General features: G+C 53.4%; 2 protein-coding genes across 6 annotated transcripts in view; both read right to left on the bottom strand.

Annotated features, from left to right (window-relative positions):
- DPP3 (dipeptidyl peptidase 3) overlaps nucleotides 1-5308 on the bottom strand; it is a 35072-nt gene extending 29764 nt beyond the window's left edge. Inside the window, exons 1-2 of one of the 4 annotated variants that reach the window (XM_057727576.1) lie at nucleotides 5263-5308; nucleotides 3761-4035 (exon numbers count right to left, since the gene is read on the bottom strand). In XM_057727576.1, coding sequence (XP_057583559.1) covers nucleotides 3761-4030 — 270 coding nt within the window. In that variant the 5' untranslated portion in view covers nucleotides 4031-4035; nucleotides 5263-5308. Of the gene's footprint in view, nucleotides 1-3760; nucleotides 4039-4730; nucleotides 4855-5262 lie in introns of those variants that run through there. The other 3 variants (XM_057727577.1, XM_057727579.1, XM_057727578.1) reach the window with 3 other exon arrangements.
- Nucleotides 5309-8963: 3655 nt separating this feature from the next.
- Nucleotides 8964-17992, bottom strand: PELI3 (pellino E3 ubiquitin protein ligase family member 3). 2 transcript variants are annotated; one of them, XM_057728110.1, is made up of 8 exons: nucleotides 17847-17992; nucleotides 16547-16699; nucleotides 15958-16029; nucleotides 13683-13812; nucleotides 12981-13082; nucleotides 12005-12199; nucleotides 11499-11687; nucleotides 8964-9994 (listed from the first exon to the last, which is right to left on the bottom strand). In XM_057728110.1, exons 2-8 carry the CDS (start codon nucleotides 16696-16698, stop codon nucleotides 9425-9427), a joined length of 1410 nt encoding a protein of 469 aa, XP_057584093.1. In that variant the 5' UTR covers nucleotide 16699; nucleotides 17847-17992; the 3' UTR covers nucleotides 8964-9424. The 2 variants fall into 2 exon arrangements, with proteins under 2 accessions (XP_057584093.1, XP_057584094.1); XM_057728111.1 differs by lacking the exon at nucleotides 15958-16029 and having other exon boundaries at nucleotides 17847-17977.
- Between the last annotated feature and the right edge of the window lie 2057 nt (nucleotides 17993-20049).

The raw sequence follows: 20049 nt of genomic DNA, 5'->3' as shown, positions 1-20049 counted from the left end.
CCTCCTCACTGAGATTAGTGCTCTTACAAAAGAGACCCTGGAGAGCTAGCTAGCTCACATGATCCACCAAGTGAAAACACAGGGAGAAGTCAGCAACCCAGAAGAGGGCATTTAACAGAACCCGACCATGCTGGCACCTGTCTTCCATTCTTTTTCTGCCTTCTGTGGTTTTAACTGAGCCTTTTATATGATTCCATTTTCTCTCCTTTCTTAGCATATCAGTTGTACTTCTTTTCGTACTTTTTTAGTGGTTGACTTTGCAGTATACATTTACAACTAATCCAAGTCCACTTCATGGGCAGTTTGAGCCCCTTGTAATAACAAAATAATCCTAATTCTCGCCTCCCCTCCCTTATATCACTGTCATTCATTTCACTTGTACGTAAGCATACATAAGCATATACGTACATACGTACATAAACATACGTAGTTGGATGCGTTGCTGCTGTTATTATTTTGGACAAACTGTTATCTCTTAGATCAATTAAGAATAAGAAAAATAGAAGTTTTTATTTTACCTTATTCCTTCTCCAATGCTTTTCCTTTTCTTAATGTACATCTGAGTTTCTGACTTATTTTCCTTCTCTCTAAAGAACTTCTTTCAACATTTCCTGCAAAGCAGGTCTATTGGCAACACATTCCCTAAATTTTTGTCTGTCTGAGAAAGTCTTTATTTCCACTTCACTTGTTTTTTTTGTTTTTTTGGTTTCAGATCTTTATCCACTTCACTTTTGAAGGATAATTTCACAAGGTACAGAATTCTAGGTTGGTGGCTTTGTATCTCAACACTGTAAATATTTCAGTCCACTCTTTTTGCTTGCGTGACTTCTGAAAGGTCAGATGTAATTCTTATCTTTGCTCTTCTGTAGATATTTTTTCCTTCTGGGTTCTTTCAGGATTTTCTCTTTCTCTTTGATTTTCTGTAGTTTAAACATGATACACCTACATGTAGGTTTTGTTTGTTTCTTTTTTGTTTTGCATCTAGTATCCTACTTGGTGTTCTCTGAACTTCCTGGATTTGTGGTTTGGTATCCAACATCAATTTGGGGAAATTCTCAGTCAATATTTCAGATATTTCTTTTGCATCTTTCTTCTTCTGATTTTACTACTATATATATGTTACACTCCTTAGCGTCATCCCACAGTTCTTGGATACCCTATTCTATTTTCGTCAGTCTTTTTTCTCTTTGCTTTTCAGTTTGTAGGTTTCTGTGGAGATACCCTCAAGCTCAGAGATTCTTTCCTCTGCTATGTCAAGTCTACTCATAAGCCCATTAAAGTGTCCTTCATTTCTATTTGTGTTTTTTGATCTCTAGCACTTTTTGGATCTTTCTTGGAATTGCCATCTCTCTGCTTACATTGCCATCTGTTTTTTTTTAATTGAGGTATAGTTAATTTACAATGTTGTGTTAGTTTCAAGTATATAGCACACAGTGATTCAGATATATATGTATTCTTTTTCATATTCTTTTCTATTATAGGTTATTATAAGATACAGAATATAGTTCCCTGTGCTCTATAGTAGGTCCTTGTTGTTTACCTATTTTATATATAGTAGTGTATTTATGTTAATCCCAAACTGCCCATCTGTTTTTGCATGCTGTCTACTTTATCCATTAGAGCCCTTAGAATATTGGTCATAGTTGTTTTAATTCCTGGTCTGATGAGTCCAACATCCCTGCCATATCTGAGTCTGGTTCTGATACTTGCTCTGTCTCTTCAAGCTGTGTTTTTTTGCCTTTAAGAACATTCTGTAATTTTTTCTTGATAGCCAGACATGATGTGCTGGGTGAAAGGAACTGTCATAAATAGCCCTTTACTAATGGGATGGTAAGGTGTCGGGGCAAGGGAAGCGTTCTAGAGTCCCAAGATTAGGTCTCAGCCCTTGAGTAAGCCTTTGCCGCTGGACTTTGAACTTCATATGTGCTTCTCAGTCCCATGTTCCCACCATTCCTCTTAGGTGAGACCAAATAAATGATCAGAGTTGTCTGGAGTTGAGTATTTCCCTTCTTCCAGATCAGTTAGGCTCTGATAAAAGCCTAGCAGGTTTGGTTCTGGTTAAATAGTTTCTCCTGAGGGCAGCCCATGTTAAGAAGGACAGAATGTTCTCGCATATTTCAAAAATGATTCCTTTTCCCCTCCCCCTGCCAGAAGCATGAGGGGCTTTTTCTCTGAAATCCATTGTAAGAGCCAGGTTAAGTTCCTGGAGGCAAAAACCCCAAAAGTGTGGGGATCTCCTGATGACTGGGGTTTTAACTCTGAGAACTGTCCACACTGAGCCGCTAGCAATTCATCAATTGCAGTTCAGGTTTTCCTGCCCCAGCACCAGTTCCATGGAGGTTTCTGCTCATGAATTTTTGCTCTGGTAAGTTGTCAATCTCTGTACCTGCCTGTCTGTCTCTCCAATTTTGGGGGCAGCAGTTTGCCCTGTGACCTCACTTCTCTTAAGGATCTAAGAAGAGTTGTTGATTTTTCAATTTCTTCAGCTTTTTACTTATTATTAGAACAGATGGGCAACATCTAAGCTCCTTACATGCCAGACCAGAAACTGGGAGTCATGATTTTTTTTTTTCATTTAAGCCAGTTTGAGGTGGGTTTCTGCTACTTACAAACAAAAGAATCCCATGGAAAATAGTGAATCCTTGGGTAGCACATTTTTATTGATAAGCACTTCCCCAGCTATTAGCTCTTTTAATGAGTAAATCAAGGCCTGGAGGTGGGATGTGATTACTCAAAGTTCAAAAAAGGTAGAAGAAACAGCCTGGGCCTCAGCGCACAGATGAGCAATCCGATCCCTTTATTTTGCATATAGGAAAACAGACCATATCCTCACACATTCTTGGTGACGCTTTTTCAGATGACTTAATAGCACCAATCAATGGTCAATGTACAGAGCCTCTGACCCAGCAATTCTACTTCTATAAATAGGTCCTACTCACACATGTGCACAGGTATGCTCATCGTGGTATTGTTTGTAAGAAGAATAGAGAACAACCTAAATGTCCATCAGTAATAGAAAAGATTAAACTGATTACAGCGTACATTGCTGTGGAATGCTTCACAGCCAGTAAAAAAGAATAAGCTGGATTTATATGTACCCCGTAGAGTTCTCCAAGACATGGGGTTCAGTGAAAAAAGCAGAATTCATAAGAATACGTAGAATGTGATCTCACACGTAAAAGAGAAAATAAGGAACTAATACACGTGCATGTGTACATGTATAGGTATGCAATACAGACAGAGGACAGAAAAGGTTATCCATCCCACCATCTTCAGCGGTAACTTCTGGGGAGGACACTGAGAACAAATGATCTTCGTGTTTTGTTTTGTGTCTTTCTGCATTGCTGTAATGCATTCAGAATACATTCATGTGTTCCTTGGCCGACAGACCCACAGACAGACAAAAACAAGGGAATAGGCCGAACATTCTGCCCAGGGACACACAACACAGTAGAGGAAGATCTGGTCCAGATTCCTACTCTGGACTCATTCTTCTACCGTCTCTGAATCTCCACAGCCCTTATTATAATCACAGCAGCTACCATTTATCTTGGTGTCAGGTTACTCCAACCCTAAGAGGTACAGACTATCTTCACACATGTTTGGCAGATGAGAAGACTGAGACTCCAGGAGGGGATGTCCCCGTGTTTGAAACCTTTGGTCTAATCCAAAGAGAGAGAAAGTCCTTTGTACCCCTGCTTCCTGGCCCCTCACACCCAGAAGCCACTCAGGAAATGCAGGTTGGCCTGAGAGAACTGACCTGATATTCCTCCTCGGTAAGGCCCTCAGACAGGGCATGCTGGCGCAGATGGTTGGGGTCCTGGGCACGGAAGAGGCGGCTGAGCAAGGCATAGATGTAGGGGGCCTCAGGCGAGGTCTGCAGCAGCACGGCCAGGCCTCCATACCAGGCGGCCCGTGACAGGTGGTGGGCATAGAGGCGCTCTGTGGGCGACAGCAGGCGGAAGGCTTCGCGGCAGTCCAGGCTGGACACGCCGATGTCATTGGGGAGGATGTACTGGGTGTCCGCCATGGGCCCTGCTGAGAACCATCACCATGATCACGGCCATCACTCATCACACACCAACCGCACACCTGGCTCTGCACTCTCACGGTCTGATTTAATCCTCCCCAAAGCCCTTGAGGAAGGGAATACCATTGTACCATGAGGAAGGGAATACCATTGTACCCAGATGTGCTGAGGCTCAGAGATGGCTAGGTGACTCACCCAAGGAGGTTACATAATATTCTGGAAGGCAATGTTTGGCCCATAGCCTCTCAAACTTAAAGACTGAATCCAACTACCTAGTATTACAGATGGGGAAACTAAGGCCCAGAGAGGCTGGAGCTTTGCCTAATAACACAAGGGAGGGGTCAGAAGCTGCGATCTGCATCTCTGGACTCCCAGCCCCAGGCCTCACTCCTTCTCCCCTCCTCCTTCTCTGACCTCCTAGCCTCCTGCTTCAGAATTATCCTGCAGGTTAATCGATTCTGCCCAGCACTGGGTTCACAAGGACAAAGTCCCAGCTGGAAGGCCCAGGTTCCAGTCCTGGCTCAGCCCCAGACTCCTAATATCAAGTCAATTGTTTTACTTTTCTGCCTCTCCATTACTGCCTCCCTAAGATGAGACGATAATAACCCCAACCTCACCCCCCAACCTCACTGGGTGGGTATGCAAATTAGATTAGCTCACGAGGTCACAAGCTCACCCCAATCGAAAGGAATGTACCTACAGCAGTAAATGGTTTTCCCTGTATTCTTCCTCTCTCACTGCTCCCAGGATCTGCCCCACTTTCATCCCTCTGCCTTTTCCTCGGTCCTCCGTCCTCCTGCCCGCTCCCTGTGCTCGGCCAGGGGAGCTACCCGAGCTACAGAAGTTCAGAGTTGGGAGAAAACTCATTTTACAGACAGGTAGATTGAGGCTTAGAGACGCCAAGCAACTTATCCAAGGTTTCACTGCCCGGTTGGGACCCGGGTGTCTCCCAACCCAGAGTATATTCCACAACGCCCTCTCTTACTAGGAATGAGTTTCCAACCTCCCTCTCCCACTCCCGATGCTGCTCCCAAATAGCACAATCCCTTGGGTTCTGAAAGGGGTGTTAACCCTTTGCTGCCAGGAGCATTCCTTGGCCTCGGGGCCGCGATGAATTTGGAAGGGGTACGGGATGGGGGGCAGAAAGGGAACGATCTTGCACTCGGCCCAGACTCGCCCTGTCCCCCGAGGATGACACATGGTGACCCCGAAACCCGGGCGCCTCGCCTCACCTGCAGCAGCTGCTCGGATGGCAAAATCACTTCCTGCTTCCGGCTCCCCCATTCATTGGGGCTCTGCGAACTCCGCCCCCACCCGCCAATAGCCGGGCCTCGGGGCCCGGACGGGCATAGCCTCCAGCCAATAGACGCGCCGAGACCAGCTCCGCCCTCACGCCGGCTCCCCGCCCCCGGGCGCTGCGGGGTCGTACGCCGCATGGCCCCTGCGGCCTTGGCCTTTTGTCGCAGGTGGCCCCCGCGCGGGGGTCAGGAACCTCCGTGGCCTCCCCGGGCGCGGCCTAGTGCAGACCAACAGGGTTGACAAGGTACCCCGAGTAAATGCGGGGTGGCGTGGCTGTCACGGACAGAGCACCAGGGATTCGTCCCTCAACCCGCCCCCCAGTCCTGACCCCCGCACTCCTCTGGGGTTTTTCTGAGTCCCGCGACCTTAGTTTTGTATGGGGGAACCTGCACAGTGGGAGTGATGTGGTCCTTCCTCGGTGGATTCGAGGGCCAGGGGGTGGAGACTCTTCGGAGACTGCAAAGCCCTCCGTGTAGGGAATCCAGGCTACAGGCGAGCGGGCTCCTGCCGGGGCTGAGATGGTCCCACCGTGCGCCGGGCGCGGAGGAACGTGCGCGAGTGCTTCCCTGCACCGCCACCGCCACCGACTCGCCATGGGCACGGTGGGGGCAGCAGCTAAATGTCTTCGAGCCTCAGGTTTCTCAGCACAAAGGGGAGAAGGGCCTGGCAGTTTCCCGGTGCTTGCCAGCTGCCTGCTGGATGAAAAAGCCGCCTGCGACCCCCAAAGGCTGTCCAGGGCAGAGCCGAGCCTGAGGTCCACTCTTGCATGTCTGGAGAGACTCACCAGAGGATGGCCTGTGTGGGGAATGGCGTGTGGAAGTGCCTAGTGCCCAGCCTGGGCCAAGTGAGGAACATTGTGAGCGTCCCAAGTCAGAGGTGGGGCAGAGCCAGGGCATCTAAGGTCGAGTCAGGCCTCCTCTTCCTACTGGCTGTGTGTCCTTGGGTGGGTCACTTTACCTCTCTGGGTCTTGACTTCCTCAGCCAGAAAAACCGAGCAAAAATCGTCTTTAGTCGGAGTGGTGTTGTAGGCTTGAGTGAAGCGTTGACAGGGTAGTGCTGCCCCCTAGTGTTGTGCAGAGAAGGGTGGAGGAGAGGGGATACTTGAAATCCACACACCCACCTTGCCAGCCTTTGCCACACCTGTGTCTAGGCCCAGAGCAGCTGCCCACCGCTGGCACCCATTTCTTACTCACAAAGGTGCCCCAGGCACAACAGTGCTAGCTGTTGGCTCTGATAGTGATTATTATTACAGGGAGGAACTCGATAAATTGGTCTATGTCCTTAGAAAATCACCCCTCTTCTTCCCTGTGCCTCAATTTTCATTGTCTTTAAAATGGGTGTAAAGTCTTCTCTGCCTTGGGAGAGGTTGAAATGTACACAGATAACGGAGGAAGTGCTGTCCATTGCCACCAGTGGGCAGCTCAGGCCAAGGGAAGATCCCAGTACTCCTGGGAAACCCCCAACCAAGCTGCATTTTTATCATCACAGCTCATATGAGGACTTCCTGAAGTTCTATGCTAGCAGCTTGATGTGGAGGATCTCATTTAATTCTTGCAAAAACCCTGAGATAGGATATCATTTTACCTATTGTACATATGGGGAAACTGAGGCTGGTGGGTTCAATGACTTCCTTAAGGCCACCCAGAAGTCCTCAGGTGTCCCTGAACTGGGGTCTAGCCTTCTACCACAGTGTCCCCTCCACCTGCTCCAACACACACACACACACACACACACATACAGTATCACATGCAGCAGTCCACTCACTGGAGTCATGACCATCCCCAGCCTTGGCTGCTCTTTCCCGTGGGAATGAAAAAGGGGTAGGTGGGGAAGTAATATTAAGTACATACTATGTTACAGGTGCCCTCCATACATTCACAACCGCCTGGCAACGTAGCTAAGGGAGTCTGAGGCTCCAAGAGTTGGAAAGGGGCAGAGCTGAACCAAGACCACGGCTGTCTGACCCCCTCCACCATCACCCCTGAGTTCTCCCTCATATGGCACCTGTGCCTTTTGCTTGTCTCTCCTCCTAGAGTCTGAAGTTCCCTGGCAGAAATGGCGTGGGAGTGTTCCCCTGTCTGGTTCCCAACAGAGTGAGGAGAACTGGGAAGAGTTGGATTCTTACTGCTCTGGGTGTGTGTGTGTGTGTGTGTGTGTGTGTGTGTTGCAGTGCTCCATGTCCACCCCAGCATCCCCATCTGGGCTCCCCCTGTGGCAGTGTGATGCTCTGGAAGCAAGAGTCTGATCACATCCTCCTCTCACCATCAGCAAGTGCCCTTTCTCCTCTCAACAGCCCCAGGTGTGGTCTCTGTGGCTCCAGCCCGCTGTGTGGATTGGGGCAGGTCCCTCCCCTTGGAATCTGAACTCCATGAGGCTCTGCCTTCCACTGGGGATGATGCCCAGGTGAGGCTGGTACTCAGAGCCTCTTCTTCAGATTTTTTTTATTTTCAGAACCTCCATCTACCTGTCTTTCCAGCTTGTCTGCCCCAGGAAGTCTCTGGAGCAACCCCAGCAGGATCCCGAGCTTGCCCTGGCTCTTAGGAAGAGGTGACACTTAGCCAAGACGAATAGGGATCCAATTCAGACTTGGCCTCCATGGCAACGAAGGCGCATCAGATCCCAGCCCAACATGCCCACCCCTCTTTCCTCTTTTCTGCCACCTCCACACCCAGCTTACTGGTTGTCAAGCGTTTTCCCTGCCTCATACATGCTGCTCCCCTTACCTGGACTGTTCTCCAGAACCCTCCCACCCCTGTCCAAGGAAAGCAGCCCAGTGCAGTGGAGGAGAGGGCAGGCTCTGAGGTCAGGTGGGCAGCTGTGGATTCGAATCTGACTTGGCCACTTTCTAGCTGTGTGACTTGGAGCACGTGCTTTAATCTCCTTGTAAACAGAAATGGTAACACCTCCCTCCCTGGGTTACTGTGAGGATTAAATAACAAAACCTCTGAGAAGCAGAGCCCGGTGCCTGGTGAGTGCTCAATGAATGTGGTTATTATTACCATTAGCACAGTGTGGGGCACACGACGGGCATTTGGTGATGGTAGCCCTTGGGTCACAGCCAACACTCTGGAACCATGAGTCCTGTCCCCCGCCTCAACCCCTGACTGTCCAGAAATGAGGATCTGAACCTCCATCCAACCTCTCGTTCCAGCCTCCTTTCGGCCCCCTGCAGCCCATGCTCCAGCCACTCTGAACCCCTCACTCAATTCCCTGCACATTTACACCTGAGCCTGTCCTCAGCCTCCCTTCTGCCTAAAGTAACCCCCGCCCCCACTTCTTGTGGATCCTTCCTGTGGGGATTCCCAGGAGGCCATTGAGGCGGAGCCCTTTGAAGCCTCTCTCTCTTCTCACTTTTCGGCCCACCAGGGAGGCCAGCTTCACAGCTCCCGATGACTCTCTGATCCTAGCACACAGGAAGCCATGCTGTCATTCAGTAATTGGTCTGTCATCCACTCGACTGTGAGCTCTACCAGGCAGAGAACCAGGTCTGACTGTCTCTGTGTCCCCAGATCCCACTTGGCAAGGAGTCCAGCCCACAGTGGGTATCCACAGATGTCGGCCCCAGCCTGCCGCCCACCCAGCACTCACTCGGGGGCTGGAGGCGTTGCACGCATGCGGGACTCACGGGATTCGTGAGGGCAGCTGAGCAGCAAGGTTTATAGAGGAACCCAGGGCAGCAGCAGGGTGATGACCTGGAACTGGGTTGGCAGGCTCAGGGCACAGCCAGCCTAAGCTGGGGGTCAGGGGCCCATGGCCCCTTCATTCCCCCAGGGGCACAGTGTAGGCGGCATGATGTGGGATGCCCCAGGGAGGGCCGGGGCATAGGGCTGGGCCTTCCTCCATCAGCCCGGGACAGAGCTGGTGCTGAGGGCCCCATCATTCTGACCGAGGTAGGGGTCCCAGGGATCCCCTTCAGAGCCACAGTTAAGAGGGGAAGGGCCCCAACCGGGGAAGGGCCCCACCCATCCCACGCGTCCATCTGGTGTGGCGATGGGCCAGCAGGTAGAGTCCCACATGCAGAACTCCCTCTGGGCTGCAGGAGGTGGGGGACCTGGGTGGGCAGGCAGGCGCGGCAGCAGGGGGCCCCCAGGGAACCTAGTCCAGCGGCCCCTGGAAGATGAGGCGGACACAGCCATGCTCGCCGGTAAGCCAGGCCCCACAAAAGGGGCAGGCTGCGTGGAAAGCGTGGGTGCCATGGGGCAGTGGCGTCTGAGCCCAGTAGCGGGCAGTCTTCTCAGAGCAGACGTGGCCACAGGGTGCAAAAGCATGGCTGGGCGGCCCGGGGTCCAGGCAGAGGCCGGCCTCCTGGCCGAGCCACAGGGGCACGTAGGGCCCCACGAGGCGGCAGAGAGGACACTCGCGCTCCTGGGGGCCCCGCTCTCGCCGGCAGCCCCAGCCATGGTAGCCGTGGACATGGCCGCAGCGGACGTAGACCCAGGGCTGCTGCTTGTCAGGTGCCGTGCGGCCACGGGCTGGGCTGGGGAAGGCCAGGGTGCTGAGGCCCACGGGACACTGGGGCCGTGCGGCGTTTGCCTCCTGCCTCTGGGCCTCCAGCTGCTTCAGCGTGGGTGCCCGCAGCAGCCCGGCCGGCGTGCGCCACAGCAGCGTGGCCCCGCACAGGTCGATGAGGGAGCCGTCCTGCAGCACGTTGGACTCGTTTTCCACCTGCAGGGGCAGCAGAAGGGCCTTATTGCCCAAGATGTTCCTGAACCCCCTGCCATCAGGCCACCATCAACCCAGTCAAGCCACCCATCCATCCCACTGAACCTCCCTGGAGGGAGCACCCTGGACCCATGGGGCTGGCTGGGTCAGAGGAGGAGGGGGGAGGGCTGAGGCAGAGGAGCAGAAAAGACTGAGAAGCCACATGGGAGGGCAGGCAAGTGGTCCCAGGTGGGCACCATCCAAAAAAAAAAACCAACCAAAAAAATTCAAAAAGCCAGCAGGGACTTCCCTGGCGGTCCAGTGGTTAAGACTCTGCGCTTCCACGGCTGGGGGTCTGGGTTCAATCCCTGACCTGGGAATTAAGCCGTGCAGTGTGGGGAAAAATAAAAATAAATAAGTAAATCCCATGCAGGCACCATCCCTTACTCTCAGTGGAACATGAGCCCTGGTCAACTCATCTGTCAAATCAGAAGGCCTCGACAAAAATGGGAGCTTTCTAGAACATTTTTCCAGGCTCTCCCCTAATGGCAGAGGCCAGAAACCCCTCTGTCCAAAACACTGGGGACTTAGCCCAAAGCAGCTGTCCTAAGGGCCGAGGTTAAAAGCAAGGACTCCAGCGCTAGATTGGGTGTGAATTCTGGCCTGGGCATTTACTAACTCTGTGTCCCTGGTCAAGTCCCTGTGTTTTCATTTCCTCGTCCTCCAGATGGATTTTACTTCCCTGTATAGCAAGTGGTTCTCATGCATCAATGTGAACACCTAGAACAGTGCCTGGAACATAGTAGGTGCTCAGTAAGTGTGTCCTAGTGAAATGTTCACAAGCATAATTTTTAAAAATAACGTTTCCCCAGATTTCCCGGTAGAATTGATGCTCTGGAAAGATAAGCCATGCTTGTCCTTGAGGTTTGGCATCTCTTTGCCCAAGACGCTTATACCTAGGAAAAGCTCTGCATGGCGCATTTGAGGATCTTGGCCACATGACACTGGGCAAGCCCCCATCTCTCTCTAGGACTCTCCTAGCTCCTAACTTAGTTATTTGATCTGTACCACGTGGAACATTCACTGTCACCTGTGTCAGAACTACTCCGAGGCCCTTTCCTGCTGGGAGAGAATAAAGCTAAATCCGTATGAACGTGACAGACACGTTACAAACTGCCAACACTTTAGGCTATAAACCGCTCACACACAGGCCAAGTGTCACCCTCATAAGAGGGTGTGAGTTTTTCAGCTGCCGGCATCCTCAAAGCCACTTGGGACTGCATGCTGTGCTTGTGTGTGTGCCACTTCACATCACCCCCTGGACCTCTGGCAGTATGTGCGCTACACTAGGAGGTGCTGGTCTGGTCCCCTCTGTGGGGCAAGCGGCATGTGCCCCCAGTTGAGCCTGTTGGGGCTTCCCTGTGCTGCAGGATGGGAGATCATCTCCTGGCTTGGGCAGGGGGAAGGGTAGATTGGGAGAACCTGGGAAGGATGGGAGGGTGGGGAGGAGGGTGGGCAGGCCACCTACCAGCTTCCCCCGCTGCTGTGCCGAGCGGCTGTCCCTCAGAGTATACACATTCCCACAGACCGAGATCTCCCGCCAGACACCCGGGGCCGAGTCCTCAGAGAAGCCGCCTGCTGGATGCATCACCAGGACCCCGTTGGTGGTTAAGCCGTCCATCAGGCCGTCGGGGGTCCGCCATTTGGCTGCCCGCTCCTGGGACCACATGTGGGATCAGATCACATCCCCGAGTGGTCCCCAGCAGGCTACGAGCCAGGAGTGTTGCCCCTCTACCCTCGAGCTCAGAGGTGGCCCGGAGAGGACTGGAATTGGCGCTACAGAACCTTGGGCATCACCTGACCTCTCTGAGCCCTGCTTTGCTCATTTGTTAAGTGTGGTTGCTAATCCCTGCATAGGTCGTGGTTATGATTACTGCAGGCGGGTCCATCACCCCAGGATGCTGCCCCTCCCCAGCCTACCCCTCGGCTCACTCTCAAATGCAGCGCTGGTCCCTGCCTGGGGGGCGCACTCACTCCAAGGAAGATGTTACTGGAGGCGTCGAAGCCAGCGGCATAGATGCGGGCAGTATAGGGCGGCCGGCGGTCACAGAGGATGCGGCAGGCGTAGCGGGAGATGGTGCTCTGGGCAGAGGGGCCCTCGGCAGCCCCTCCTCCAGGGGACGTGTCTGTTACCACAAAGTCAATCATGTTCTCCGTGGAGCGGCCGATCTGTGAGGGAGGGGAGGGCAGGCACAGGGATGCTGTGTGCACAGGTCAACCCCGCGGGCTTCCCACCCCGGGGTTCCTGGCAGCTGCTCTGTGTGCAGGGTCACCAGACAGTAAGGGGACAGCACCATCCCAGTGCCCCGGGGGTCTCCACATCCAATCACTGGTGTCTGGGTCTCTCCTTCTCTGTCTCCCCCACAATTCTGGGAAGCACCTCACCCAATTAAAAACTAGTTGATTTGCAGATAGAACAGTAAAATGCAGATAGAGAGGGTAACTGACTCCCATAGTCTGGGAATGTTCAAATATTAGTAGAAAACAGTGAACTTTTGGTAAATACTATATATCATGTTAAGCATTTTGTGTGCAATATCTCAGTTAATCTTCCCAACAATTCCATGAGGTGGGACTATAATGGGCCCCATTTTACAGATGAGGAATCCAAGGCCCAGAGAGTTTGACTCTTGCCCAAAGTCGTCCAGCAATTGACAGAGCTGGGAGCAGAAGCCAGGCAGTATGACTTTCACACCACACTCTGCCTCCCGCAGCCTGGGAGTCCAGGCTTGGGTCTGAACCTTGATCCAGCCACTAACTTGCTCTGTGACTGGGAAGTCAGCAGCGCTCACTGGAGTGTCCTGCTTCCTCAACTTAAGAGTGGTCCCCTGCACCAAGGCCCCAAAGCACCCGCCCCATGACCACCAGCCTCCCTCTGGAACACCTGCAGAGCTGAGCATCCAGGCCTGGTGGTCCAGTGGCCAAGGCTTGTGGAGGTGCCCAAGCATACCTGGAACATGTCTGTGTCACTGTCATGTGTGTACTCCACTATGACCGAGTGGCTCCGGGACAGCGTGTACGAGATGCTGTGCTGGCCACGGTTGCTCAGTGCCTGGAGACAGAAAGGAGAAGTCACTTCCCCGGGCGTGCGGCCAGGAGAAGTGTGAGCCTCTGAGGCAGAAGCTGGAGCTCAAGGCCCAGTGGCCACTCCCAGGGAGGGGGCGGTTCCACCCTTTGAGAGTGTATTGTGCAGCCGGCACTTTACACAGTTTACCTTATCTGATCCCTACAGCCACCCAAAGGAGGCATGGTTATCATTCCCATTTTACAGGTGAGGGACCTGCAGCTCAGAGAGGAGAAGAACCTGGCCTAAAGTCAAACAGCTGGAAACAGCAGAGCCCGAATTCTGACCCAAACCCTCTGCGGCCAAAGGCTTTTCCTTTGTCATTGCGATGTGACTGTCACATCCCCTCTCTGAGCCCTGGCCGCCTCTAAAATGATGCTGACCACTTCCATCCAATGGATGAGGTCTGGTGGTCAAGGAAACACTTTGCAAACTGTAACACACTGCAAGGGATCTCGCATCAGCACCGGTGCTCTGGTAGCCCAGAGCAGTGAGTGAAGACATGGTGGGCTCCCCTGCTCCAGCGGGGTTGGGGGCAGGTAGGAGTGGGAAGACCAGAGCCCAGGTCTGCTAGGACAAGCTGCTTGCCTTGGAGACGAGCGGTGTGGAGATGTGGTGCATGACGTCCGGCTTCACCCCGTTGGCATGTGGCCGGCGGCTCAGTGCCAGGCGGCTCCGGCGGCGGCCCTTGTCCCCACTTGCCAGACACCCATTGTAGCTGTGGATGTGGGAGTTAAGAAAAAAGGGTTGCAGGGAAAAAGAGAAAAAGTGAGCCCCCGAGAGACTAGGAGGAACTGCCAACTTCTGGGCAGGTCCTACCTTAATAAACAAGCCCTAGAATCACCGACAACTAGACGACCCTACTATATCAAACTGGTGCCTTTGCGGAGTGGCGTGGGGGTCAGAATATCTTCAAAAGGCCTTTCATCCAATTAACCCATGTTTTCTGGACTCCTGAACCATGCCTGGCCAGGTTCTAGGCACTGAGGTGGCCTAGGTGACACACCCACAGGTCAGTTCTGCGCCCTCAGTGGCAGGGGAGGGGGGTTCTCTGTTTTTCAAGGAAACTGGGTACAACCTTCCATGACCCAGGCATAAGCCAAGTGTGTCCCAGGCCCAGAGACAGGAAAAGGGAATTCTGATCCCAGGATCAGGTTTCTAAGAGAGGGCACACCTATACTGGGCCTTGAAGAACTAGAAAGGATTCACTTTCAGCAAATTGTCATCTATTATATCACAAGTACTACTGGAAACCAGAATGAAAGAAAAACAGAATAGACCTGCAATGTTACTACTTCCATATATCCACACACATCAAATTTCTACCTTCCTTTCCAGCTCTTGTCCGGAGGGAATGATTGTGGAAGGCAAAGATGGAGTGAGTCATAACCTTGATTGCTGCCATGGACCAGAGCCTCCGGTGTTCCTGGTGCTTCACATTATTAATTATCTAATGGAATCTGTACAATGTCCTGCCAGGCAAGTATCTTTCTTCTCATTTTACGAATGAGGAAAACTGAGGCTCAGGGAGGTAAAATGACTTGCCTGAGGTCCCAGGCTAGTCAGTGGGAAAAGGTTAGATTTGAACTCGGGTCTCTCTGACTTCAGCCTCTTTCGCGGAAGGCTTTCTGTAGTGAGGGCTCACCTGGAGAAAAGACCCAGAGGCTGGCAGGGTTTGGTGAGATCAGAGAGTGATGACTTGGGTGGTAAAGTGCAATAGGGGAAGATGAAGTTGGTGGGAGGGCCCTGAACAGCAGGCTAAGGATTCTGGACTTTACTCCATAAGCAGTGGGAGCCATGGAAGGTTTGGCATCAGGGAGTGGAAAGGATGAATGGCTGGCAAATACAGCCAAGGACCAACCACTTGAATCAGAATCTTCCATGGCCCCACAGATAAAGATTCTGATTCTGTAGGTTTGGGATGCAATTGTCAATGGGTATTTTTCAATGTGCTCGCCATCAGGTGACTCTGATGTCCTGCCAGTGTGGGGCTTCACTGCTCTATGAGAACAAATGTCAGTCAAGAGGGCCTGTCCCCTTAGGTCTGAGCTCTCCCTCATCAGTGGCCTCGCCCTCAGCTGCAATGGCAGCTCTTCCTTTGGGACATCAAGCAGCTGCCTTTATTTATTTTTTTTTGAAAGCATGGCGTCCTAACCACTGGACCACCAGGGAATTCCCAAGCAGCTGCTTCTTTAATGCAAGCACCCCTGAGACGGGCATCACTTTTGCCCTTGTAGGCTCTTCCCACATATACGGGGGTGGTGGGGGTGGGGCAGTTCAGGACACAAGCTAGGGCCTGACTTAAATCCTGGCTCTTCCACTTATCACATGACCTCTGTAAAATGGGGCTAATTTTTCAGGACCTACCTCACAGGTTCATTGTAAGAACTAAACAAGATAAAGCATTTAAAAATGCTTGGCATAGAGTCTGGCATATATATAGCAAGTCCCTGATAAGTGTTAGCTATTATTATTACTATTACTAAAAAAATAAATAAAAGCACATGGCATGTACATGTCAACAAACAGTAGCCATTATTATTTCTAAATACTCATCACAATGGTAACATAGCTTATCAGATACTTTCTTCAGGGCAGAAAGAGAGGCCAAAAGGAGGTACAGATGGGGGAGAAGGAGAGGAACCTGTGCCTGCCGCAAAGAGCTAGGTGGGCGGTGCAGAGATGTTGGTTAGGTGAAGACCAGGAAGGGATGAGGTCTACTTAGCCAACCAACTCACATCACTTCCTCTCTCCTGGCCTCAGTTTCCTCATCTGTAGCGTGGGGGTCAGCTGTAGCTTAGTGAAAGTGCACTAGACCTAGAGTAAGAAAGACCTGGGTCCAAATCCCAGCCCTGCCACTTACCAGCTGTGTGCCCTTGGGCCAGTCACTTCCCCTCTCTGAGCCTCGGTTTCCTCACCTCCTTCCTCACAGCATCTTTGTGAAGATTGAAATGAAATAATGTCCATGAAAGGGCTTGGCACAGGCCTGCCTCCCAGAACACTTGGTGCGTGCCAGGCACTGTTCTATGTGCTTTACAGAAATCACATCACTCATTCCTTCTGACAACCCTCCGAGGTGCTATTATTATCATCCCTATTGGTAAATGGGAAAACAGAGGCACAGGGAAGTTAAGCAACGTGCAGAGGCAGGATTTGAACCAAGCAGTTTTTCTGGAGAAGCAAAGTTCGTCAACCCAGACTATACACTCTAGGTGCTTTATGAAAGGCAGCTGATGTTACTTTCTTCTGCTCAGAATCTTGGGTGGGCAGTTAGAGTTGTCTCAGTAATTTACGAAAAATGGGAAGATAAAATAACCATTATGAATTGAGGTGGGCTTGGTCAACTTTGTCTCTCAGCTGGGAAGGCCATAAGTGGTGAGAGCTGGGGCCCTTGCTCTGGCTGTCCTATGGGATGCCTGGTACCCCACCCCACCTGGACCAGGAAGGCTCACCCCAGAACGATGAGTTCGCCATACTTGATGGGCTCCTCCCCTGGCTGTGCATCTTCGCCGGGAGAAGAGAGGACACAAGAGCCCTGGTTTCCCGGGTGCTGGAGGTCTGAGGTTCGGGGGGACCCCACTTCAGGGTTCCCTTCCAACACCATCCTGGGCAGAGTGGGAGAGGAGAAAAAGAGCTTTGCAGCCTTCCACCCCAAACCCCTTGAATGCCAGCTCCGGCCTGCTGCAGGCCACCTAGGCTAAGACCAGAGTGACCTTTCACCCACCCTGTTGCTATGGCAACCACTTCACCTCTGCCTCCCCTAAACTGACAGGGTTGCTGGGATACCAGGGAAGGGAGATGGATGGGATGGAACCAAGAGCAAGGGGCTGCCCAATCAGAGGGTCAGAATATTGGGCAGGGCCAAAGGGATGGATCAGCTTGAGGTGGCCAGAAGCTTCTTTTGGCCAGGACCTCAGTCTGGGATATGCTTGGAAGAAAGGCATCTCAGGAGTTGGGGGCCCTTACTGCTCATCTTACACTCATTTCCTTGCTTTACCTCTCAGCCCCAGAATCTCTCAGTAACCCCTCTGTCAGGTTCTCGGAATCTACCTGTCCATCTTAATCTTTCTGCCCCTTTGCCAGTCTATGCCTCGGTCAGTTTGTCTGGTTTCTCAATGACTCTCTGTCCCCACCACTGTCCTTTTCGCCATCTCTTTACCCACCCTCCTCCCCATCTCCGCCTGTCTGGCCACCTCTACCTCCCCATCCACCTGCCTCAGTCTCCCCATCTTGTCCTCGCTCTGCGGGCGGGCCTCTGGACCCCTCCCGGGTGCGCCCCCCTTGCCTCCCTCAGGTGTCAGTCTGCAGTCCCCGGGCCGCCCGGGTCTCTGGAGGCCTGTGGGGGCGGCGCTCCCCCCTCCCGCTCGGGCTGCAGCAGAGCCCGTCTCCGCAGGAAGCCTGTTTGGAAAACATCCCCGCGCAGGAGGGACTGCGCGGGGGCAGGCCGGCGCCCCGCGCCCGGGGCAGGCACAATGACAGTCCAGCGCATACGCAGATACACACCCGGCGGCCCCTCCACACAAACACGCGCGCGCACGCACACAGTCCCACACAACCTGAGCCCCGCGGGCAGTGCCCGGACGGGCGCGGAGCCCACCCTGGACCCGCGACAGCAGGCGCGATCGCGCAAACAGCCACAGGCGCCCGGCCTCGGACCGAGTACCCCCGCCACCCTGACACTCAAACACGCCCCCAGCGTCCGGGGGGGCCAGCCCGGAGAAGCCCCCGCCCCCTCCGCCCTGGCGGCCTCACCTGGCCGCGCTCCGGCCCCCGCTCGGCGCCGCTCCCTCGGCTCCTCGCCCCTGCTCGGCCCACGGGCTGCTGCGGCGGGATGGGCCCGGCCCGCGGCGGCTCCGCGCTGCCTAGTCACGGGGACACCCGGGGCCGGGGGAGGGGTACGAGCGCGAGCAGCCACGCTCCGCCCCCTGCCCTTATGCCCCGCCCCGTGGGAGCCCCGCCCCACTCAAGACTCCGCCCCTTGCGGCGAAGCTCAGCCCCGGTCAGCGGAGCCCCGCCCCTTCCCAAGAGACCACGCCCCTTATAGGGCCCCGCCCCGGGGCCCTTGGAAGCCCCGCGCATCACTGTTTAAGGAACGCCCCCGCCCAACTTCGCCAGCTCTGGGACTCTCAGGTAGTCTACGAGGCCCCTCCCCCAGTTCGGGCTCCCCAGACCCCGCCCTCATTTCTGGGGACTCCCCGGTTCTCCTTGAGACCCTGGCACCCCCTCCCCCACCGCAGTCTAGGACCTTCCCCCTGGGCTAGAGACCCCTCTCCCCACCTTAGGCCGGGGACTCTCCACCTCCTGCCCGAGACCCCGCCTCCCAGATGGGGAAGCCGCGGAATCAGAGGAGAGAGGCAGGGGCGGGAAGGAGAGAGAGAGAAGGAAAATACTAGAGGAGGCGGAGGAGGGGGTGTGCGTCAGCTGGAAGGCGGAGGAAAGCCGCTGCGTTTGACTCGAGTCGCAGACCCGTCTTTCAGCCCAACTCGCTGGGCCACCTCCGGCTGACTCTGGCCCCCCCCCCCCGGGTGTCCAGGAACACCTCCCTCCCTCCCTCCCGCCAGCTTGCACACACCACCCGAGATGCCCCAAAGGGGATGGAGACCTTTAGGGGTTTGCAGCCCGCTCCGGGCCTGGGCTTGCAAGTGATCTCGTCTATCAGTCGTGCCAGGTGCTGTGTGCTGTGCTTTGAACAAAATAAGCCCTTTAATTCTTGGGAGACAGGCACTGTAATCACCCATTTTACAGATGAGAAAACAGAGATTTAGAAACCTGACTTGGTCGTGGTCATTTTCCTAGAAAGGAGCCAAAAGTGGGTCTCATCTATGTGACTCCAAAGTCTGGACTCCTAACTTCTACCTGCTGTTATGACTCAGGTTGGCAGGATGGCACTCAGAGGTGCAGAGCAAGAGAGACCCAGAGAAGCTTCAGGTGAGATCCCTACAGCTCATTATCTCTTGGTCTGTTTGGAACTATAACCAAGAGCTGGGGGAAGCCCAGAGGGTGGACCTTTAATTTGCATCTTTGGAGTGCATGTTTTATTGAGGAAATCAAGGAGGGCTGCACAGAGGAGGCAACCTTTGGCCCCAGTCAAGAAGGACAAGTGAAAGTTTGCCCACCCATTCCTGAGAGGGAGCACACTTCCCCTCCCCCCCACCAACTTGTTGCTTATGAAGCTTCCAGTCTCCAAGACTCCTCCTGGGCCCCACCACATCCATACACCCTACTAACTCCTCCACCTAAAATTAGTCCAAGATACCAACTGCTTTACCAACTGTTCTGGGGCCCCAGCAGCCAGATGAAATGAGAAAGCAGCTGACAGCACACCCTTTGAGGACAAAAGCACTCATTAATCAAAGAGAAACTCCCTGAGAGACCACCACTGAGCAGGCTGGACTGCTGAGCGGCTGGCAGCAGGTCATACAAATCCTGTACTACAGAGTAGCTTCCATTCCTGACCACCTACACTATGCCCACCTGCATGCCAGGTATGCACAGGGGACGCTGGGTCAGTCTTACTCCCCTTTGCACTCCCAGCTTCCAGCACATTTCCTGCCAGAGCAGACCCTCTGTGAACATGTACTGAATTACTATTAGAATTCCCAGTTTACAGATGAGGAAACTGAGGCTGGAGGTGGGGGGCAGCCAGGTCACACAGCCAGGCAAGTATGGAACTGAGGTTTGACCAGAGCCCCAGTGCTATCACCTGACACCAGACTGCAGGAAGGGCTAAGAGAGGTTCCAAGCCTTTGTCCCAGGAGGCAATGGTTTCTCCTGTGGTAGAGCACTGGGCTCAGAGTTGCATGGTGGGCACAGCCAGACCAGGAGGGACCTCTGGGAGTGTGGGATGGGCCTGATTACAGCATTGCATTGTCCAGGTCAGGGAGAGGAAAGGTGTGTTGGAACACTACCAACAGACACAGATTCTCAAGTCCCAGCCTTGGCTTCTGGCTCTAAG

The sequence above is a fragment of the Hippopotamus amphibius genome, chromosome 3 (genome assembly GCF_030028045.1).
Source record: "Hippopotamus amphibius kiboko isolate mHipAmp2 chromosome 3, mHipAmp2.hap2, whole genome shotgun sequence".
Classification (NCBI taxonomy): domain Eukaryota; kingdom Metazoa; phylum Chordata; class Mammalia; order Artiodactyla; family Hippopotamidae; genus Hippopotamus; species Hippopotamus amphibius.
The sequence above is the reverse complement of the archived record's forward strand: the minus strand, read 5'-3'. Positions and strand labels throughout refer to the sequence as shown.

Coding starts and splice junctions, on each gene's coding strand:
- PELI3 (XM_057728110.1), bottom strand. CDS start 16,698: ATGGTGTTGGAAGGGAACCCTGAAGTGGGGTCCCCCCGAACCTCAGAC. Junction 16,030..16,546: donor GGCGAACTCATCGTTCTGGG/GTGAGCCTTCCT, acceptor ATCTTCACAAAG/ATGCTGTGAGGAAGGAGGTG. Junction 11,688..12,004: donor CCAGTAACATCTTCCTTGGA/GTGAGTGCGCCC, acceptor ATGTGGTCCCAG/GAGCGGGCAGCCAAATGGCG.